The 20274-nt window shown below is 42.9% G+C and overlaps 1 protein-coding gene across 1 annotated transcript; it reads right to left on the reverse strand.

The window, feature by feature from the left end:
* Positions 1-981: 981 nt before the first annotated feature.
* LOC129628751 (membrane-spanning 4-domains subfamily A member 12-like) lies at positions 982-19531 on the reverse strand. The gene is made up of 6 exons (XM_055548214.1): positions 19487-19531; positions 17289-17432; positions 14107-14163; positions 6988-7107; positions 5079-5199; positions 982-1016 (listed from the first exon to the last, which is right to left on the reverse strand). The coding sequence occupies exons 1-6, from the start codon at positions 19529-19531 to the stop codon at positions 982-984; spliced, it is 522 nt and encodes a 173-aa protein (XP_055404189.1).
* Positions 19532-20274: the final 743 nt, after the last annotated feature.

Below are 20274 nucleotides of genomic sequence, written 5' to 3' on the forward strand. Positions count from 1 at the left end.
GACTCTGGTGGGCTACAGTCCATGGGGTCACAAAGAGTCAGACATGACTGAACGACTATCACTTTCACTTTCTTCTTCATCGCTTTTATGAGAGATACAATTCAGCCCATAGTAGCACCTCTTAGCAAGCTCTCAATTGATCTTTTGGGCTTAGGATATTGAGTATATCTTCTGCTTTCAGAATGGACTCTCATCACCAATTCTTGGAAAATGGGAAGAACACTACATAGCTCTAACATCATCATGCTGCAGTTATAATAAGAGCTAATAAATGATGACTAATAATTTACTGAGGGATTACCGTAAACTAGGCGCTGTTGTAAGTCCTTTTTTAATGATGTATTGTCATTAATCCTTGCATCTGCTCTGTGGTCCAGGGACTGTTACTTCTGTTTGGTAAGTGCGTTAGTTGCTCAGTCATGTCCAACTCTCTGTGACCCCATGGACTGTAGCCTGCCAGGCATCCATGGAATTCTCCAGACAAGACTACTGGAGTGGGTTGCCTTTCCCTTCTCCAGGGGATCTTCCCGAACCAGGGATTGAACCCATGTTTCCTGCATTGCAGGCAGATTCTTTACCACCTGAGCCACCATGGGTGAGGAATAAAAACATAGTGTCTTGCTATTGCTACATCGACATCCTGCCTGCTTCCAAAGTTAGAGCCTCCTTCTTTCAGATGGAGTCCCTTCCCTCAGGCCAATCTCCTCCAGTGTGAGATAAAGTGGGCATTCAACATTACTTTCCTATATTCCCCAGACTGACTTCATTTTTCCATGTCAACTCAGATTGGCTTTTATGAAAGGAACAGTCAACTTGTCATCAAATTGCATCCTTTATTGAAGAGGCAGGAAAAAGGAGTACCAGAAAAGACTTCATTAGAATGCATTTTCCATGAGGTCTCTTGAAAAAAAAAATTATGGAGTTCTTCACTAATTCACAATTAATCTTTTCTTGACTGGAGTCACACTGGTTCTTTGGAAATTACGAAGACACAGAGGATTCAGACAGTGTGTAACCTGGGGTGAGTAGAGTGATAGCAGATTCCTCATTATTATACTGTTATATAATAACATTATCCTTAGCCACTGGGTCAAAACAAGATAAAACAATAGCAATAACAAACATGTAAACCTGTGTGACCAGTGGAAAGCATACAAAGAGAACAGCATCTGCTCTGTCCTGGGGCCAAAGACACACTGGACCCATGGCCCATCAGAAACTGGTGGCTTCAGTGGATTACAAACCACCATGTTAAACTGAATTATGACTCTTTGCAAAACAACTTTCACCGTCAGCTGGACATTTATGGGTCTCAAGATTCCTCCTGGATCCTCTACTTCATGTTCTGGGTCAGAGAGAGAAATACCCTTCTGGAGTGGACAGCTATCTGGCTCCGATTACAGGATTTGGGGGAGTCACTGAAGCTGCAGAAGGCATTCTGATGCTAACAGTGTCATTCCGGTCCCCAGTAAAACTTTGGTTGGTCTTTTTGCATTTTAAGTTTGTAGCAGAATACTGTTACATTAACAGAGACACAAAAAACTGAAAATAATGAATATTTTGAACAGTTTTATATTCAAGTGAAATACAGATCAGCATTTAAAGCTAAGCTCAACAGTTATTGAGTATTGGAATTAGAAATAAACCATAAGCAGTTTATGTAACTAATCTACTACTTTTGTATCTACTAATTTTAGCTATTGAAAAACATTGAGTGTGAACCTAACTAATACATGAAACATTGATAAAATTCCTAAATACCTTTCGAGTTTATCCTCTTTAATTCTCTATAGTTCAAATTTAGGAATTCATCATTTGGCTCTAACGTGGCCTCTGTTGAAGCAATCATCTAAGTGTCCTTGTCTCTAGGCTTGTTCTTCAATTCTCTCTCTATTCTTCAGGTGAGTGACTTCTTCAAAATCATGCTTCTACATCTTTATCTAAATTCGTCATGGCAGTTCCATCCCCTTTGCCATTATTCAGTTCAGAAAGGGGCTGGACTAAGGCAACTGGGCCAGTATAAGGTAAAGAAAGGCTTCCCTTTGGCTTCTGAGAAAGAGAAACCATTTTCTTCTGCTGGCTGTGAGCCAGGAAGTATGCATCTTACAACTTTAAAATTAAGATGAAGATTGCAGAGGGAGACAGAAAGAATCTGGGTCACTGATACCATCACTGAGCTGTGGAATCAGTTGATCCAGAAGTCCCTTACTTGGGAACTTGCTGTTATAAGACATGTTTTCTGATTAATTAAGCATTTTGAGTTGGGAGATCTGTAATTTGCTGCAGAAAATACTCTCATGGAAATAATGATATAACCATAAAGCTTGATAAAGAAACACTGCTGTGTAAAACCCTTCAATAGCATGCTGTTACTTACAGACTAAATTCCAAACTCTTTCGTAAGCTGGTTTAGCTGTATTAGCAATTGGTCTCAATTTGCTTCTCTGCCTTCACTTTCCAATTATCTCCTCTGCACACTTATCCTGTGCATGTGTGTGTGCTCAGGCGTGTCTGACCCTTTATGACCTCATGGACCGTAACTCGCCAGGCTCCTCTGTCCATGGGATTCTCCAGGCAAGGATACTGAAGTGGGTTTCCATGCCCTCCTTCAGGGCATCTTCCCAACCCAGGGATCGAACCTGCATCTCTTGTGTCTCTTGCATTACAGGTGGATTCTTTACCATTGAGCCACCCTGGAAGCCCACATTATCCTATAGGAATCCCACAAGTATCTATTCTTCTGGATCCAGGCAGAGTTTTAGATTGCCTTATTAGTGTGCAGTTTTTTTGGAGGGATTAATGATTGATTTTTATTTTGAAAGAACTTAGAGTTAAGGAGATAAGATCATCAGCCATTACAGCCTATTAATGTTTCCTTCTATCTATCTTTACTGATCATTTCTTTTATTCTATCAATACAGCTTACTATTAATATATTGCTTTTTTCCATTTAAAAATTGTGCTAAAATATATGTAATATTTAACGTCTTAATCTTTTTAAAAATTGATTTAAATTGTTTTGAAAGTGGTTTTAAATATGTACATTATATTGTGCAACCATCACCACTATTTATCTCCATAGTTTTTTAATTTTGTAAAACTGAAACTCCATACCCATTAAACAGTAACGTCACGTGACTTGTTCTCCAGTCTCTAGCAACTATCCTTTCACTTTCTGCCTTATAATTTCAATTATTCTAAGTATCTCATATAAATGGAATGATATAATATTTGTGTTTTGGGTCTTCTGTACTGCAGGTAGATTCATTACCATCTGAGCCACAAGGGAAACCATGGACATTGCACTGTACAGTTTTTTTGTTTTTTAAGTTATTTGATCAGCCTTTTGTATTCCCCAACTGTCATCCTTGATTTAGGCAGACATGATGCTAAGTACCACTGTCTGTTCAAATACCCCATGGACGGATTATCCTGGTAGGCTACAGTCCATGGGGTCACAAAAAGTCAGACACGACTAAGCGACTTCACTTTCACTTTCACTTTGATCAGCCTTTTGTATTCCCCAACTGTCATCCTTGATTTAGTCAGACATGATGCTAAGTGCCACTGTCTGTTCAAACACCCCAGGGAGAAAGCTGTTCACAGTGACTAAGCTTTGAGTGAATTCAGATTAAGACGAGGCTTGCCAGTGGAGGTTTCTAGGGAGCTGCCAGACAAGTTAATAAAAATTCTCTAGGAATAGGGCTTTTTTGGGAGAACTCCAATACCACCCCTGTTTTTGTACTTGTTGCTGCTGCTGCTAAGTCGCTTCAGTCATGTCTGACCCTGTGCGACCCCATAGACGGCAGCCCACCAGGCTCCCCCGTCCCTGGGATTCTCCAGGCAAGAACAGTGGAGGGTGTTGCCATTTCCTTCTCCAATGCATGAAAGTGAAAAGCGAATCCCTCAGTCCTGTCCGACTCTTAGCGACCTCATGGACTGCAGCCTACCAGGCTCCTCCGTCCATGGGATTTTCCAGGCAAGAGTACTGGAATGGGCTGCCATTGCCTTCTCCGTTGTAGTTGTTAGGCTGGTGTTTTTCACAAGTTCTGTGTTTGCCAGCAGGGTTGTATACATGCCAAAGGAAAACCAGAGAATGCCCTAGTCTCCCACCTCTGGTTAACCTAAGGCTGTCTGCAAGCAAGGAGCGATGGCTAAGGCAGAGTTGCCAACTGTGTCTCAGAGCTTTAAAGACTTACCCCCAAAGGCTACTATGGAGATGGGGCAAGGAGGATGGGAATGTGACAAGTTAAAGCACCACGGATCTCACTGTTCTTGCCAAGATGCAGCCATTTTTCTTGAATAAGCTTCTTGGATTATTGCAAGTTTTTAACTAATTTCAAGATTTCTGAAAAAGTTGATTTTGACAACTTTTTTTTGCCAGTGTTCTCATGTATTTTATGGAAGAATGGGTTTTAGAGATCCTTATTCTTTTATTCCAGAAGTATTCTCTGAAGTGGCCTCTAAAATCTTCATTTTCTGAAGGCATTTGTGCTTCTGTGTGCTCAGTCATGTCTGACTCTTTGTGACCCCATGGACTGTAGCCCACCAGGCTCCTCTGTCCATGGAATTTTTCAGGCAAAAATACTGAAGTGGGTTGCCATTTCCTTCTCCAGGGGATCTTCTCCGACCCAGGGATTGAAGGAAACTGTATCTCCTGCATTGCAGACAGATTCTTTACCTGCTGAGCCATCTGGGAAGGCATTTGAAGATCCCAAATTTTAGAGGCCAGCATTTCATAACTAAATTTGAACCTCTGAGTCTATAGCATTCAGTGTTCCTATATTTGGTATGACCTGTGAAACCTCTGCAGTCTACGTTTGCTTTATGAATCTCCTGGGAGATGCCAGTTCTAAAAAACATAATTCTCCCACAACTTTTCCCAAGACAAGCTGTTCAGGTTCAGGTTTTCACAGTACCAAGCAAATGACATTTTAGCATATTTTCTGCTGCCACTGACCTCAGTTTAGAAGCAACACTTCTGTTCCTTGAGTCTAGCTAAACTTTGGTCGCTCAGAGAGAGGTTTTAGCAGAAGCTGTTTTATTTTGCTCTGTCAGCCAGAAACAAAGCTACTTACTTTCTTTTTTGGGTTCTGAGCGTTGCAAAGCTCGCACAATCCAGGACATGAGTATGCTTACGGTGATCAGTTCTGTGACACTGCTGAAGAGTAAATATTGTAAAAGCATACCACCAGCTAACTGGATTAAAAAGAAGAGAAATATTCCTCCTGTTAATTAACCATTTAAAAACTATGCAGGAACAACATTCAGAAAATAGGGTAAAAATCATTCATCCCAACAGTTTCACACACCTATGATGATTTGGGTGGGGGGGGGTAGTTCTCATAACAATATAATGTTTCAAATTTTACTGAGTACTTATATATATATATGTCACACCTTATGCTAAGCACTCTCATTTAAGAACAATCCTACAAGTAGGATGCTTTTATTTCTATTTTACACGTGAAAAGTAGACTGAGTAGTGGAGAGTGGCCTACAGGACCATATGCCATACTGGTGGCCATCCTCTTCTCTTTGTAGTCCCTCGTTTAATGAGAGTGACTAGTGACCTCTGTTTTATGCTTTCCCCCGGCACATGTGTAGTTTGCATGTTCTGTTTTTTTCTAACTCATGTATCATGAGCATTGTGGCACGTGTCAGGTGGAATCGTTCTCCCTCTACTTCCAAATTTCTACCATGCTCCCAAGTAGGAGTTTTCTCTTTCTTAGAAATAGGTAAAGAATGGCTTCTGGTGCTTTTTCATGCTCTTCACTTACAATTCCCCATGTGAGAAGCAGGGATTTATCTAATTGTTGATTTTTGAGAGGAGGAAGCCAGCTCCTTCCAGAACGATCTGTGCTTACAGCTACGAGTTCTTCTCAACATCTGGAAGTTGTCTAGGGCCACTGTAGGGAGACTGGTGGTCTATTCATAACTAGCAGGATGAGTTTAATTCATAAGGGGAGGTATCAGTACATTAGCAGGTTAATTTTGGCCAAAGATTTAAAACTTTTTCTCCAACTATGGTGGTGATGGTGGTATTGGTATTGTTCAGTCACTAAGTCATGTCCGACTCTTTGCAACCCTGTGGACTGCAGTACACCAGGCTCCCATTTCCTCCACGATGTCCCAGAGTGTGCTCAAATTCATGTCCCTGGAGTCAGTGATGCCACCTAACCATCTCATCCTCTGTCATCTCCTTCTCCTCATGCCTTCAATCTTGCCCAGCATCAGGGTCTTTTCTAAGGAGTCAGTTCTTCACATCAGGTGGCCAAAGTATTGGAGTTTCAGCTTCAGCATCAGTCCTCCCAGTGAATATTCAGGACTGATTTCCTTTAGGATGGACTGGTTTGATCTTGCACTCCAAGGGACTCTCAAGAGTCTTCTCCATACCACAGTTGGAAAGTATCAATTCTTCGGCACTCAACTATGGTAATCAACAATAAAGCTGATAGTTTCTACTATATCTGCTTGATTCTGTCTTTGCTCCTTTGGTTTGGAACATGAGAGCAGAAGAGTGGATGGCTGCTTACTGGGCTCCCATGCTGGCTTCTTAGGGCTGCTGTAATGAAGTACCACAATTCAGTGGCTTAACACAACTGAAATATATTTTCTCACAGGACTGGAAGGTAAAAGTCCAAAAGGAATGTATTGGTCTGACACTGTTCCTTCCAAAGCCCCCTCGGGGGGAGGATTCTTCCTTGCCTCTTCCAGCCCTGGTAGCCCCAGATGTCCCTCTTTTTCTGAGGTTTCTACTGTTTACAAATACTAAAGGAAAACTGATTTTAAAATATTTCCATGACAAAAATTTGGAGGAAATACAGGCTTTTTTTTTTTTTTTTTTAATATTTCTCTGCCAAAGATGTTTGATAACTTTGGTTGTCTTTTCCATACCTTGTTCATTGCAAACATACACCATTCATCATAGTTTTTTTCAGTTATATCTAAAATTTTGATACAGTAATTATTAAATTTGGTACCTACCTGTGACCAAACATAGTCTTCCATTTCTGCAACATAAGAGAAACATGCAATACATAATATAATTGAACCAAATGCAGAAAAGCAGGCGCTAAAGATGTTCATGACGATGGCAGATGTAAGCTGTAACAAACACACGAGAAAGCTGATCAGGAGCAGCAGAAGCAGATTCTGATGAAGCAACCAGTCTAGCCATCAGCTAGAGAACATTCCAGCTAAAATTTTAATCTGATTTTCTGGAATTTTACTGCACTTACTAGCAAGACTCTGAGTTAAATTTGTCTAGTACCCAATTAGGATAATTTTTTTTTTCAGAAGATATATTTATTTATTCAACAAGTAATTATACAGTGCCTACAACATGCTAAATATTGTGTTAAGGATAAACTCAGACTTCAACTGAAGAATCTTATAATCAAATGGGGGAGGCAAAAAGATACTTCATGTGGTAAAAATTCAATAAATAATGAGCTTAAGTCTGCTGCTGCTGCTGCTGCTAAGTCGCTTCAGTCATGTCCGACTCTGTGCGACCCCATAGATGGCAGCCCACGAGGCTCCTCCCTCCATGGGATTTTCCAGGCAAGAGGACTGGAGTGGGGTGCCACTGCTTTCTCTGGAGCTTAAGTCTAGCATCTGCCAATGTCATCCTCCTTCAGTAATGCCACTTCAGTACTTAAAACCTTTCCATAGTCCCAGCATCCTTCCAGACAGCATGGAGGGCCTTACATGAGCTGTGAAGAGAGGCTGTATCCCTTTTCAAAGATGCTGCATGTATTTTTGTATATGTGAGGATAATTACATTTTAAAGAGAATTTTTAAAAAACTAATAATGGAAAGAAGGATGTGCTTTGATGCTGGTTAACAAAAGGAAAGGATGATAGTGGCAACATTAATTTTTGGTTGTCCAGTCAGCAATCCCCTTCCTACTTTAAGGGCTCTTCTCATTGTTCTAGTCTTTATGAGAGATGCTTATCAAACTTCTATGAAAGTCAGAGGGAGGTCCTTCCTGTCTTCAATCTCTAGAGCCAGAGTCAGACCACAGCTAATAAAATGCTCCTCTTAAGGACTGTAAACCTTGAGCAAGTAACTTAAAGATGAACAAAAGACTAGGATTCATTCCTAGAAGAGAGAGCTATGATGTTATGCGGGGGGCGGTGGCGGGGTGGGGGGGCGGTGGGAACCTGGACTGCTGCTGCTGCTGCTAAGTCGCTTCAGTCATATCCGACTCTGTGCAACCCCATAGATGGCAGCCGACCAGGCCCCGCCGTCCCTGGGATTCTCCAGGCAAGAACACTGGAGTGGGTTGCCATTTCCTCCTCCAATGCATGAAAGTGAAAAGTGAAAGTGAAGTCGCTCAGTCCTGTCCGACTCTTAGCGACCCCATGGACTGCAGCCCACGAGGTTCCTCCCTCCATGGGGTTTTCCAGGCAAGAGTACTGGAGTGGGGTGCCATTGTACTACTGTGCTTTCTGTTTCTGGGTCTCGGGCTCCCTCAGATCCTGTTTATTTTCTAAGACTAGTCCTTCATTTCCTGTAGATGCTACAAGCCTGGCATCTTCTCAATATTTCTTATTTTTCCTTGGATAGCCAGACTCAGTTCACAGTGGCAGACAAAGTTGAGAAAGTGTATTATGGGAAAGAGAGCAGTGTATATGCAGTTTCAGAAATATGGGGAAGCAGGAGTTCCAGAAAACTCCTGGCATTTGATGTGGCTGAAAAGTGAAATGCTGAAGGGGAGTTGGGTTACATGTGGTCAGAGAAGTGGGTGAGGGATGGATTATGAAGAATCTAGTTTCTGTGCTGAGGATTTTTAAATTTTGTCTTTATGTACATGTAGAGCTGCTGGGAGTATCAGCCAGAGGGCCTCTTCCTTAGTAAAGATCCAGGCTGTGGCATGCTCCAGAAAGTGCCCACTACTCCTGCCTCTGCACACTTACCCTGTATCCATTTATGAGGTCCCTCATCCCATGAGTGGGGGCTGGGCAGATGAAGAGAGCCCCCTTCTCTAGGTCGGGGGGAAAGAGAACAGTGATTCATCCTTATGAACCAGGATCACCTAAAGAAAGATATGTATGTTCCAAAAAAGCCTAGTTGAACATTTGAATTAAATACACAACATCATTACTTTTGAGGGATCCTGTTTCTAGTGTGAGAGTCTGAGGAACAAGGACTAACTCCCCACTGAAACTTGTGAATGTTACTAAAAATAAACCCAATCACTTAAAAATCTGTGGAAACAGTCCTCAGGGCATACAGCAAATGAAGAAACATTTATTCAAGAAAATCTACTAAAACTCAGTACAAATTGTGAGTCTGTGGTATATGAACCGAGGTCTGCAGCCTCTTGTCTCTTCTCAGCAGGGCAAGACCACTCCAAATCTTTCCCCTCATCCCCTAGTCCGAGTTTCATCTAGTGCTACCTTCCCTGGAGGCACAGGTCATTTAATTAGCATGTCTAATCCTGTGCCCAGCCACCTGTTGCCCAGGCTATGTCCCAGTGCATGCAACCTAGAGAAGGGGGCTCTCTTCATTTGCCCAGCCCCCCACTTATGGGATAGGGGAATACCTTGGATGGTATCAGTGAGTCCTGGGCCCTGATCACCCCTGCCCTGGCTTATGGGGTCAGGGTTCCACATCATAAGAGGCAAACAGAGGAGACCTGGCTGCTGCCAGCCTTCATCAAGCCCTCAGCTCTGAAAATGGAGGGGTCACGCAGAGAGAAGCACCCCATTGTCTTTGACACCCAGCACATTCTAGCACCAGAGCCCTGGCTTAGAGAATTTGTCCAGAGAAGGAAGCTATAGAAAGAGAGCTTCAGTCTCCCCAAGGGAGATGACTTCATTTGCAACAGAGTATGGAGAAATCTGGGCCTAAGGGTATTCTCAAAAACAGCTGAAGTGTTAAGGGAAACGCTGACTGAAACCACCCACCCTAGCTAGACAAGGTAGTAGCCACTTGAATGAGCTATCTTAACAACAGGAGGTCCTGGTAAGGCATGTGGAACAAGCCACCACCAACCAGAAGAATTTGGGAAAAGTCAAAAGGAGAGAGGAGACCCCAGTCCATAAGTCCTATCAACCTCCCAGAATCCTCCTTGTTGGAACATCTTGGGTGAGTGATGTATGCACCACCAGAAAGTACCCTGAGTCAGAATGATTGGCCAGAGACCATCTGGAAACTAACCCCATTACCACGAAAGCCAAGACTGTGAGCCATATGGCAGAGCAGTCCTCCTGGGTTCCCTTACCCTCCTGCCCTCCACCTGGGTTCCCCTTCCCAGTAAAGTCTCTTGCTAACATTTGTTAGCATGCGTGTATTCTTGGACAATTCATTTCTGAATGTTAGACAAGAGTCCACTCTCAGGCCCTGGAAGGGGTCCCCCTTCCTGCAACAAGCTGTGGTGAAAGACAATTTGAAGGAGTTGATAAGATGCATAGGAGATCTAGGCTTTAACTGTAGGGAAGTTAATTTGCTAGAGAAATGGGGAAACAAACAGGAAGAGCCTTCCTGGGTTCAGAACAAATCTCTCCCTCAGGCTTTTCTCAGATGCCATCTTCTCAATGAGATGAATCTGGATCATCTTATTTAAGCACACAAGCTCTCCCTGATGCCGGGAAAGACTGAGGGAAGGAGAAGAAGGAGTCAGAGGGTGAGATGGCTGGATGGCATCACCAATGCAATGGATATGGACTTGGGCAAACTTTGGGAGATGGTGAGGGGCTTCAGTGAGGCCTGGGGTGCTGCAGTCCATGGAGTTGCGAAGAGTTAGACACAACTGAGCGACTGAACAACAACACTTAAACACTCAGACTCCCAAGGGCAGCCCTGTAGGTGTTTACCCCACTCCCACTCTCACCTTCTCACATGTTACTGTTTCCTTATCTGTCATGTTTAATTTCTTTATCCTCCTATTACAATATAAGTGCCACAGGGACAATAAATCTCTGTTTGTTCACCAAGGCATCCTACACACCAGAACATGCCTGATGCTCAAGATGCTTTTTTGAACTAAATTATTGGAATTTATAAAGAAAGTTGAGCACTGAAGAATTCATGCTTTCGAACTGTGGTGTTGGAGAAGACTCTTGAGAGTCCCTTGGACTGCAAGGGGATCCAACCAGTCCATTCTAAAGGAAATCAGTCCTGAGTATTCACTGGAAGGACTGATGTTGAAGCTGAAACTCCAATACTTTGGCCACCTGATGCGAATAACTGACTCATCTGAAAAGACCCTCATGCTGGGCAAGATTGCAGGCAGGAGAAGGGGATGACAGAGGATGAGATGGCTGGATGGCATCACTGACTCAATGGACACGAGTCTGAGTAAACTCCGGGAATTGGTGATGGACAGAGAGGCCTGGTGTGCTGCAGTCCATGGGGTCACAAAGAGTCGTACACAACTGAGCAACTGAACTGAATTGACTGGAATTTAGAAACATTAAAGGTACATGAGGTGCATTATAGCACCCAAGAATAATAGAACATTATGCTGCCACTTGAGTAAATTTTCCAAGGCATTTTCCTGACTTGATAAGTATGAATTCTACAGAATAAATTTACAATTCTACAGAATGAAATTATAATTGATTTCATTCTGTAGAATTGAGCCACACTAATTTGGAAAATTCCTGGACTAGCATCCTTGGGGCAGAGGAGTCTTTGTGTTTCTGTGAAGAATGATATCATATGTTTCTAGAGAAGGAACTGGAACTACACTGGATGAGATGAGAAGAGATGTTTACTTTTGCTTCTTGAGGTTGGGGGAAGAATGACAAGGGGAGCCAGATTGTGGCTAGAACTTGGATGTTATAGCCATCATCCTCTCCCACCATCCTTCTGGTAAAAAACAAAAACAAAAACACTTTTGGTGCGTTTTTGTGACAACCAGTCAAGTGAAGTGAAAGTCGCTTAGTCATGTCCGACTGTTTGTGACCTCCTGGACTAAAGTACATGCCAGATTCTCCAGGCCAGAATACTGGAGTGGGTAACCATTCCCTTCTCCAGGGGATCTTCCAAACCCAGGGATCAAACCCAGGCCTCCTGCATTGCAAATTTATTCACACCTGTTTCCTTGGATGTGATGAAGAAAAATGGAAACAGTCTGTGCAAATATGAAACTGAACTAGGATAATGTCAGTTGCCAGTTAAAAATGGGCAATTGCTGGTTGCCTCTGACAAGGATTAAATCACAAGCTGGTTCGCCCCTTAACCTTCAACATCCACCTGAAAGGAGTTCAGGGTGGAGATCAGGAATGAGACACTCTGTGCTCTGGGAAAAACTAGCCAAACAGGTCTTCAGATACTTAGATATTTTCAGAAGATTTTATGAGTCCAATTCTTGCATTCCTCATATCTAGAAAAATACTAAAATCCTTCATGGTGACATCTGCTCCTTGTGAGTAACAGTATCTTTCATGAAACTAGCAGCAACCTTTGTAAAGCTAGCAGTAACCTTCATGAAACTAGCAGCAAGCTTCTGCAAAAAAAATGCTTGCCTGCATGTACTCCCCCTTCACCAAAATCACATATACACTGACTGTTCCTCCTGCCTGTTTGGAGCAGTTTCTCAGAGCTGTCTGAAATGCTGTCTCCTGGGCTATACTCTTCACTTTGTCCCCAAATAAAGCCTCAGTTGGGGCTTTCCAGGTGGTGCTAGCGGTAAAGAACCCTCTTGCCAATGTAGGAAACATAAGAGATGCGGGTTCAATCTCTGGGTTGGGACGATCCCCTGAGGGAATCATGGCAACCCACTCCAGTCTTCCTGCCCAGAGAACCCCATGGATGGAGGAGCCCGGTGGGCTGTGGTCTATGGGGCCACAGAATCGGACATGACTGAGCAACTGAGCACAAAGCTTTCAACTCTAGTGTTGCATTTTTTTTTCCTCAGACAACCCAGTTTCAGGGATTTGAAAAATCACAAGGGCATTCATAGACTTCGAGGCCAACTCTACTTGTATCTTTGGGCAAAAGTAACACCAGATCACATCTGGGTCACATGTACATGCTGTGGGTAACTGTCCTTTATGCTGCGTGCATGATGTGCCAAGTCGCTCAGCTGTGTCTGACTCTTTGAAACCCTGTGGACTGTAGCCCTCCAGGCTTCTCTCTCCATGGGCTTCTCCAGGGCAGAAGACTGGAGTAGGTTGCCATGCCCTCCTCCAGGGGATCTTTCAGACCCAAGGATTGAATCCACATCGCCTGTGTCTCCTGCATTGGCAGGCAGGTTCTTTACCACTATTGCCACTTGGGAAGCCTCATCCTTCATGCTTATTTACTCTTGTAACCCTCACAACCATCTTTTGAGGTAGGTAACTTTATGGGTCATTTTTTTTTTCCAGATGAGGACAGTGAAGCACAGTAATTTGCCCAAGTTCATGCAGCCAGTTGGACAATCCACCTCCAGAGCTGTGATCCCAATCACAGTGGGGGAGGTTCTACAGGGGAAAATGACTATCCTTTGTTGGATGTACTTTAATGGTATCTGATTCATAGTCCAATATTATTCTCTAGATCTGAGTTTGCTGAAGGCAATTCTCTTTTCAAACATCATTTTGTCTTATCCCCTCCCCACTACTTTGACTCTTAGGTCAGAGTTCTGTTTGGTTGTATATTCCCTTCTGGGCATCCCTGGTGGCTCAGTGGTAAAGAATCTGCCTGTCAGTGCAGGAGACGTAGGTTTGATCCCTGGATCGGGAAGATCCCCTGGAGAAGAAAAAGGCAACTCATTCCAGTATTCTTGGCTGGGAAATCCCATGGACAGAGGAACCTGGAGGTTACAGTCCATGGGGTTGCAAAAACATCAGACACAACTTAGCAAGTAAACAACAATGACAACATACTCCACTAGATAGCTTGAATTGATTTTTCCCATCAGAACCCTCTCATCTGACATCTTATAAAACTAACTCCTTGCACTGCACCCTCCTCAACACCCAGACACCCCACACACATAGAGATGCACTGGAGGGCATCCTGATAACAAGTGGTTGTTTTTTCCTATACAAACATTTGGAAAAGTATTTTTTCCTCCTAGAGAAATTGACTGAAAAGCAATAATTTCTTCTCAGTTTGTTCCAGGCACAAACCTTTTATTCTTGGCATTGCCCCAAACGTCCCGCATACCTGATATCGTGTGGGCTTCTTCTGTGCAATGATGGCCGTGGACCCTGAGATGAGGAACTGGGGGCAGAAACACGGGTCTGTAAACACCCATTCCTGGTGATGGGCCCCCAAACACTTTCCCTAATGCCAGTGGCATTCCTGAGCTCTAACGTATCACTGAATTCTCTGAAGAAGGTGGTTTTAACTATGTATTTCAGTTCTGCAGTGACCACTGGTAGACTCTAAGGAATGGATTCACCCTTTCTCCGTTACAGAGAAGAAATGACATTTTAAAGTCTTTGGTCATTAATGAAACCTTTGTACTGGTGATGGTGCTTAGGGATCTCACAAAGACCATGAGGGACAAGGAGGATGTACTTCACTTGTTTTGATTGCCATTTATTTGAGAGAACATTGCCCCACACCCATCACGCTGTAGAAAAAAAGATTTCATCAACTGAAAATAGTTTCAGAAAGCATTTGATCCGAAGAATTAGAGGGTGACTTCCATGTAGTCTGTCTGTCTGTTGCTCCTGGCAATTAGGACTTTTTTTTTTTCTTTTTGAAATGGTTTGTCTTATACCTGATCTGCATCTGTTCACAGCAGTTACAAAAGATGACTTATTTGAAGGGGGCTGGGGACATTGCAGTCCGGGAAAATGAGACCCTGTCATGAAAGCAGAAGCATTCTTAGCTTGGTAAAAAAAACAAACAAGCAAAAAAACAAAACCCTCTGATACTTATCCTGGGTCACTCTGTAAAATTTACTTACACTTTCTAAATCTTGGTTGCCTCATTCATTAAATGGGAACTAGTAACATTCTCTCATGGGGTTGGTTTTTCCATCATATAAAACAGACCTGAAGTACTTTTTGGAACATGCCTGATATGCAGCAGATATAAAATTGAATAATTACTACCTGTGACTAATTTCTTCTGTAAGCTTCTCTTCTACATCATGGACTTGGGAATCCTTCTGGATGCCTTGTATTGGGCAATTCACTTTCACTGTATTCTGTCAGTGTAAAGCATTTCTCCTTATGACATATGGCCGTTTCCAGAAAGTTCTGGTGCTGGTAAATGCCCTTCACTTGAGGACCAACCCTAAAGGAAAGTCTCTGAGGGAATATCTCTCATCTGGGGCACTGGTGACCAGACCCCCCAGGGTTAAAACTGCTATAGTACCATGTTTCAAGGGGCTTTCTTGGAAGCCCTAATGGTAAAGAATCTGCCTGCCAATGCAGGAGGCATCAGTTCAGTTCAGTCACTCAGTTGTGTCTGACTCTTTGCAACCCCATGGACTGCAGCACGCGAGGCTTCCCTGTCCAGTTGGAGCTTACTCAAACTCGTGTCCATCGAGTCAGTGATGCCATCCAACCATCTCATCCTCTGTCGTCCCCTTCTCCTCCTGCCTTCAGTCTTGCCCAGCATCAGGGTCTTTTCCAATGAGTCAGTTTTTTGCATCGGGTGGCCAAAGTATTGGAGTTTCAGCTTCAGCATCAGTCCTTCCAATGAATATTCAGGACTGATTTCCTTTAGGATGGACTGGTTGGATTTCCTTGCAGTCCAAGGAACTCTCAAGAGTCTTCTCCAACACCACAGTTCAAAAGCATCAATTCTTTGGCGCTAAGCTTTCTTTATAGTCCAACTCTCACATCCATACATGACTACTGGAAAAATCATAGTTTTGACTAGATGGACCTTTGTTGGAAAAGTAATGTCTCTGCTTTTTTATATGCTGTCTAGGTTGGTCATAGCTTTTCTTCCAGGGAGCAAGTGTCTTTTAATTTCATGGCCATAGTCACCATCTGTAGTGATTTTGGAGCCCAAGAAAATAAAGTCTGACACTGTTTCCATTGTTTCCCCATCTATTTGCCATGAAGTGATGGGACCAGATGCTATGATGTTTGTTTTTTGAATGTTGAGTTTTAAGCCAGCCTTTTCATTCTTCTCTTTCACTTTCATCAAGAGGCTCTTTGGTTCCTCTTCTCTTCCTGCCATAAGGGTGGTGTCATCTGCATATCTGATGACATATCTCCTGCATATGGTAGGAGGCATAAAAGATGCATGTTTGATCCCTGGGTTGGGAAGATCCCCTTGAGAAGGGGAATGCAACCCACTCCAGTATTCTTGTCTGGAGAATCCCATGGACAGAGGAAACTGGTGGGCTACAAGGGTTGCAAAGAGCTGGAGATGACTCAAGAGACTTAGCATGCATGCAGCATGTTTCAGAGTCCTTTTCACAAAGCATGGGGACTGTGTTACATTCAAATCTCCTCTCCCACAGCCTTGTTTTTGGTTGAGGAGTACAAAGGGAATTGGTCAGAGGCTAATAAAACCTTTTGCCCTCTAAGGAGAAATTTGGCCTTGGGTCAGCTTTGATGGAGAAGAAAATGGCAACCCACTCCAGTATTCTTGCCTGGAGAATCCCATGGAGGGAGGAGCCTGGTAGGCTACAGTCAATGGGGTCTCAAAGAGTTGGACATAACTGAGCGACTTCACTTTCTTTCAGCTTTGATACACTAGGAATATTAGTTGTGTTACTATGCCACATCACTTATGAATAAAATCCCTGATTGATGAATTGTTTCTGGATTGGTTGTAGCTATGAGCCTAAATTAACTTGTGGGAGACCACAGCTTTGGGTTTCCCTGAATACAGTGTCTTGTAGTTAATCGTGCATGTCTCTGGCAGGTACCTTGGCAACTATGCTTATGGAATTACTACAATATCCTTCCTTACTCAAAATATCCACTTTAGAAATCTGTTTTAATTTATTCTCCACCCCATGTTTCTTCTTTTCTCTTTCCTTGTGTAGTCTCTCTAAAAATCTCCAAAAATCATTAAGCTCAGGCCTTTGGATTTTCACTCTGCCAAAGAAGGGCATCATAGTTTTCCAAACAGCCACTCTCTTTATTACTCTTCAAACATACCCTTCAATATCATTTATGCATGCACATGCCATTCTTTTAAAGGATTCATCAAACATACAACAAACATAAAAAAGCTTTCCCTAAGTATACACTCCCCTCCCCCCCCAGCCCAAATCCTACCCTCCACTTTGTTAAGGCTGTTTCCACAGTAAAATTTGATGTTTAGAGTCAGATACTGGGTCTTTAGTCCATTTCTTGATCTCATAAGTAATTCACTTGATACATTAGAAAAAATATGAAAGAAAAAATACCATAAAATGGTTTACTCACAAATGGTGATGACCACATTATGTACCCTAGTGTAAGTAATACAGGGACACTGCCAGTGCTTTTTACATCCTCTTCGCCGAGAAACAAGACAGCACAGAGAAAACCCAGTGTATAGTGAAACAGGGCAAGAACTATTTGCACAGCCTGTGAGAAGAGAGAGTCATCATCATTACTCAAGTCAAGTCTATCACAGATGCATACAATCTGAGTGACTGAAAGGTCATGGAAATGTTTACCTTACCCTGGTATTTCTGAAGCAGTGATGAAAGACTTAACATGTCAGGGAGGAACCAAGGTGGATAAAGGGGCCACATTTGGGGTTATTTAATGAAACTGGGAGTATTTGTCTTTGTTTTATAATAATCTTTGGAGGTAATTAATTTAAATCTAGTTGGTTCTAGCTAAGTGAAAAGCAGAGACCTATTTGTTTGGTTCAGGCAGACACACAACAGAAAGGAGATGTCTGGCTCTGGGGATGTCTCAAGCTCTGCCTTGACACTGGTCTCCTTTCTGCAGTTGGTTCTCTGAGGCCACCTCCAGTGCATACTTGGTCCTTTTGGACTTGCCTCCTTTCTTTCATCCTCTCTTGCCTGGGACTTGGACTTGGGTTTCCCTTTGCTCTTCACCATTCCCATACCCTGTGCTGACTTTTGTAACTACAGGCTGGACCAGAGCCCTAGGCTTTGTTCAAGAAAAAGCATGAGGAGGGATGCTCTCTAATGACCCCTGGTTTTCTATACTCTCATGTGAAATGCGCTCATGTGCTGGGACTTGTCTGCCAGCTTGCGTGGAGCCTCACTCACACATGAGCCCAGAGCATCCTTGTCAGGCAGCAAAGGAGGCACATGGGGGAAGGTCAGTCTTCTAGCCAGGCCTTCAACTGACTGGGTGCGGCCCACCCACACATGGAGGGCAATCCGCCTTACTCAGTGTTCACTGATTTAATTGTTAATCTCATCCAAAAGACATCCTCACAGACATACCCAAAACAATGAGGGCAAATATCTGGGCACCCTGTGGCCCAGGTAAGCTGACACATTTAATTAACTGTCACAGAACCTTGACCTTGAGATAACACATAATCACGCATTTATTGGTGACTTGTGCCTCTATCTCCCACATGAAGGATGCCAATTCGGGTTGGGATCAGATGGAGTTGCCCACTGATGACTCACTCTTCAATTTTAGCTTCTTTCTGGGTTATAAATCCACTGACTTCCTTTGATTTCAGTGAAGGACCCATGAGAGTTTAGTAGAAGAATCTAAACAGAAGATCCTAACCCTCATCCTCTCTTAAGGTGACAGATCGTACTGGTGGGTCAGGGGGCGGGCACAGCAGGCTTATAGCTTCCCCACATTGTGATTCCTGCCTTCCTGGCCAGATAAGGAGATAAGGAACAAGCAATCCAGACCTAAAACACCATGGTAATGCAGGATGGGGGTAGAGAAAACACATCTCCCCCCTTACCCTGCCCCATGTGAGACTTTGCTGCAGTAAGGTACATTTCCATTCTGGAGGTGGGTCAAGTAGCTACCAACCAGCTGAAGGTGGTCACTGACTTGATATGGTGGGAATTTTCCTGGCACAAACTTCACTCTTGCTGCCTTCGATCAAAATGTGCTTCAAGCCCCCACAAATATTGGTGGATAATAGAAAAGGTTATAACCTTTTGTTAACATTGAAGAAAAAAACCTAAAGCATTCTAAGGTTGAGAACAGGTGAGAGGGAGGGCACAGTGCAGAATATGACCTACCTGACCGGACTATATGGGGAGCATAGTGAGAGCACAGTGTCATCAAGCAACCACAGGCCCCAGAGCCCCATTGTCTACCGGCCCTTCTGGTTTGGAGCCCATTGCTGGACCACCTCATCTATGATCTATAAGCTTGTTTCAAATTGTTCACAAACAAAGGCAGGAAATGGACTGTCTCAGGGCTGATGAGATTTATAAGCAATCTCAGAGTATATTTTCTATAACCCTGGATAGGTTGTGATGACATTGAACTATTCAAAAATGGATTGTGGATTCATAGTTTGTGCCCAACTAGCTCTAGCCTGGTCAGCATCACTCCACAACACTGTCACCAACTCTCCTTCCTTAGGGGAGTTCATTGTAGATATGGTCAACGTCTCTCACCTTTTCTATTAGGCAGATACAACACATCATTTATTAACCCAAGTAGCACTTAGTCCTTACCCCTAATGCTCTGGCCTCCGTTCTTAAAGGATATCTTCTTGTCATTTTAATTAAGATATGGTCTAGAAATTATAGAGAATAAATTGACTCCTTTTCTGTAGAGAAATACAGAGAAAAAATAATACTAATTATTTTTGAGATAAGGCACTTAATATTGCAGCCTGTGGTTTTCTACTACTTTCCTTGAGGGAAGCTTCTTTGATCAACCTACATATGTTACTCTTTGCCCTGTGGCTAATAACTTCCTGTCAAAACCCAAGAGTTACTGCTTAGATTTTATGCTTTCATCATGGTCTCTAAATGAGACTGAGTAAATGCCTGTAGAGGTAGGTACCTCCGCTCCTATTCTCACCTTTTCTGAGAAGTGCTCACTACCCTAAATGCCCAGGGTTATCCAGGTTTGAGCTCCTGGTTGCTATCTTTGGTCTTCACACAAATATCTCTCAATCAAGCTATAGATGATTGGACAAGGTGTGACCATGTGAATTTAACTGAGTCAGTCAAAATTTCCTTTCCAGAGAACTATACAGGCATGCCTTGGAGATACTGCAGGTTATTTATAGACCACTGCAATAAAGCAAATAATATGAATTTTTTGACTTCCAATGTAAAGTTACGTTTATGCTATATTGTAGTCTATTGTGTGCAATAGCATTGTCTAAAAAATGTACACACTTTAATGAAAAAGTAGATGACATACAGATGGCCAAGAAGCATGTGAAAAGATGCTCAACATTACTAATTATTAGAGAGATGCAAGTCAAAACTACAATGAGATACCACCTCAC

The sequence above is a fragment of the Bubalus kerabau genome, chromosome 15 (genome assembly GCF_029407905.1).
Source record: "Bubalus kerabau isolate K-KA32 ecotype Philippines breed swamp buffalo chromosome 15, PCC_UOA_SB_1v2, whole genome shotgun sequence".
Taxonomy (NCBI): Eukaryota; Metazoa; Chordata; class Mammalia; order Artiodactyla; family Bovidae; genus Bubalus; species Bubalus kerabau.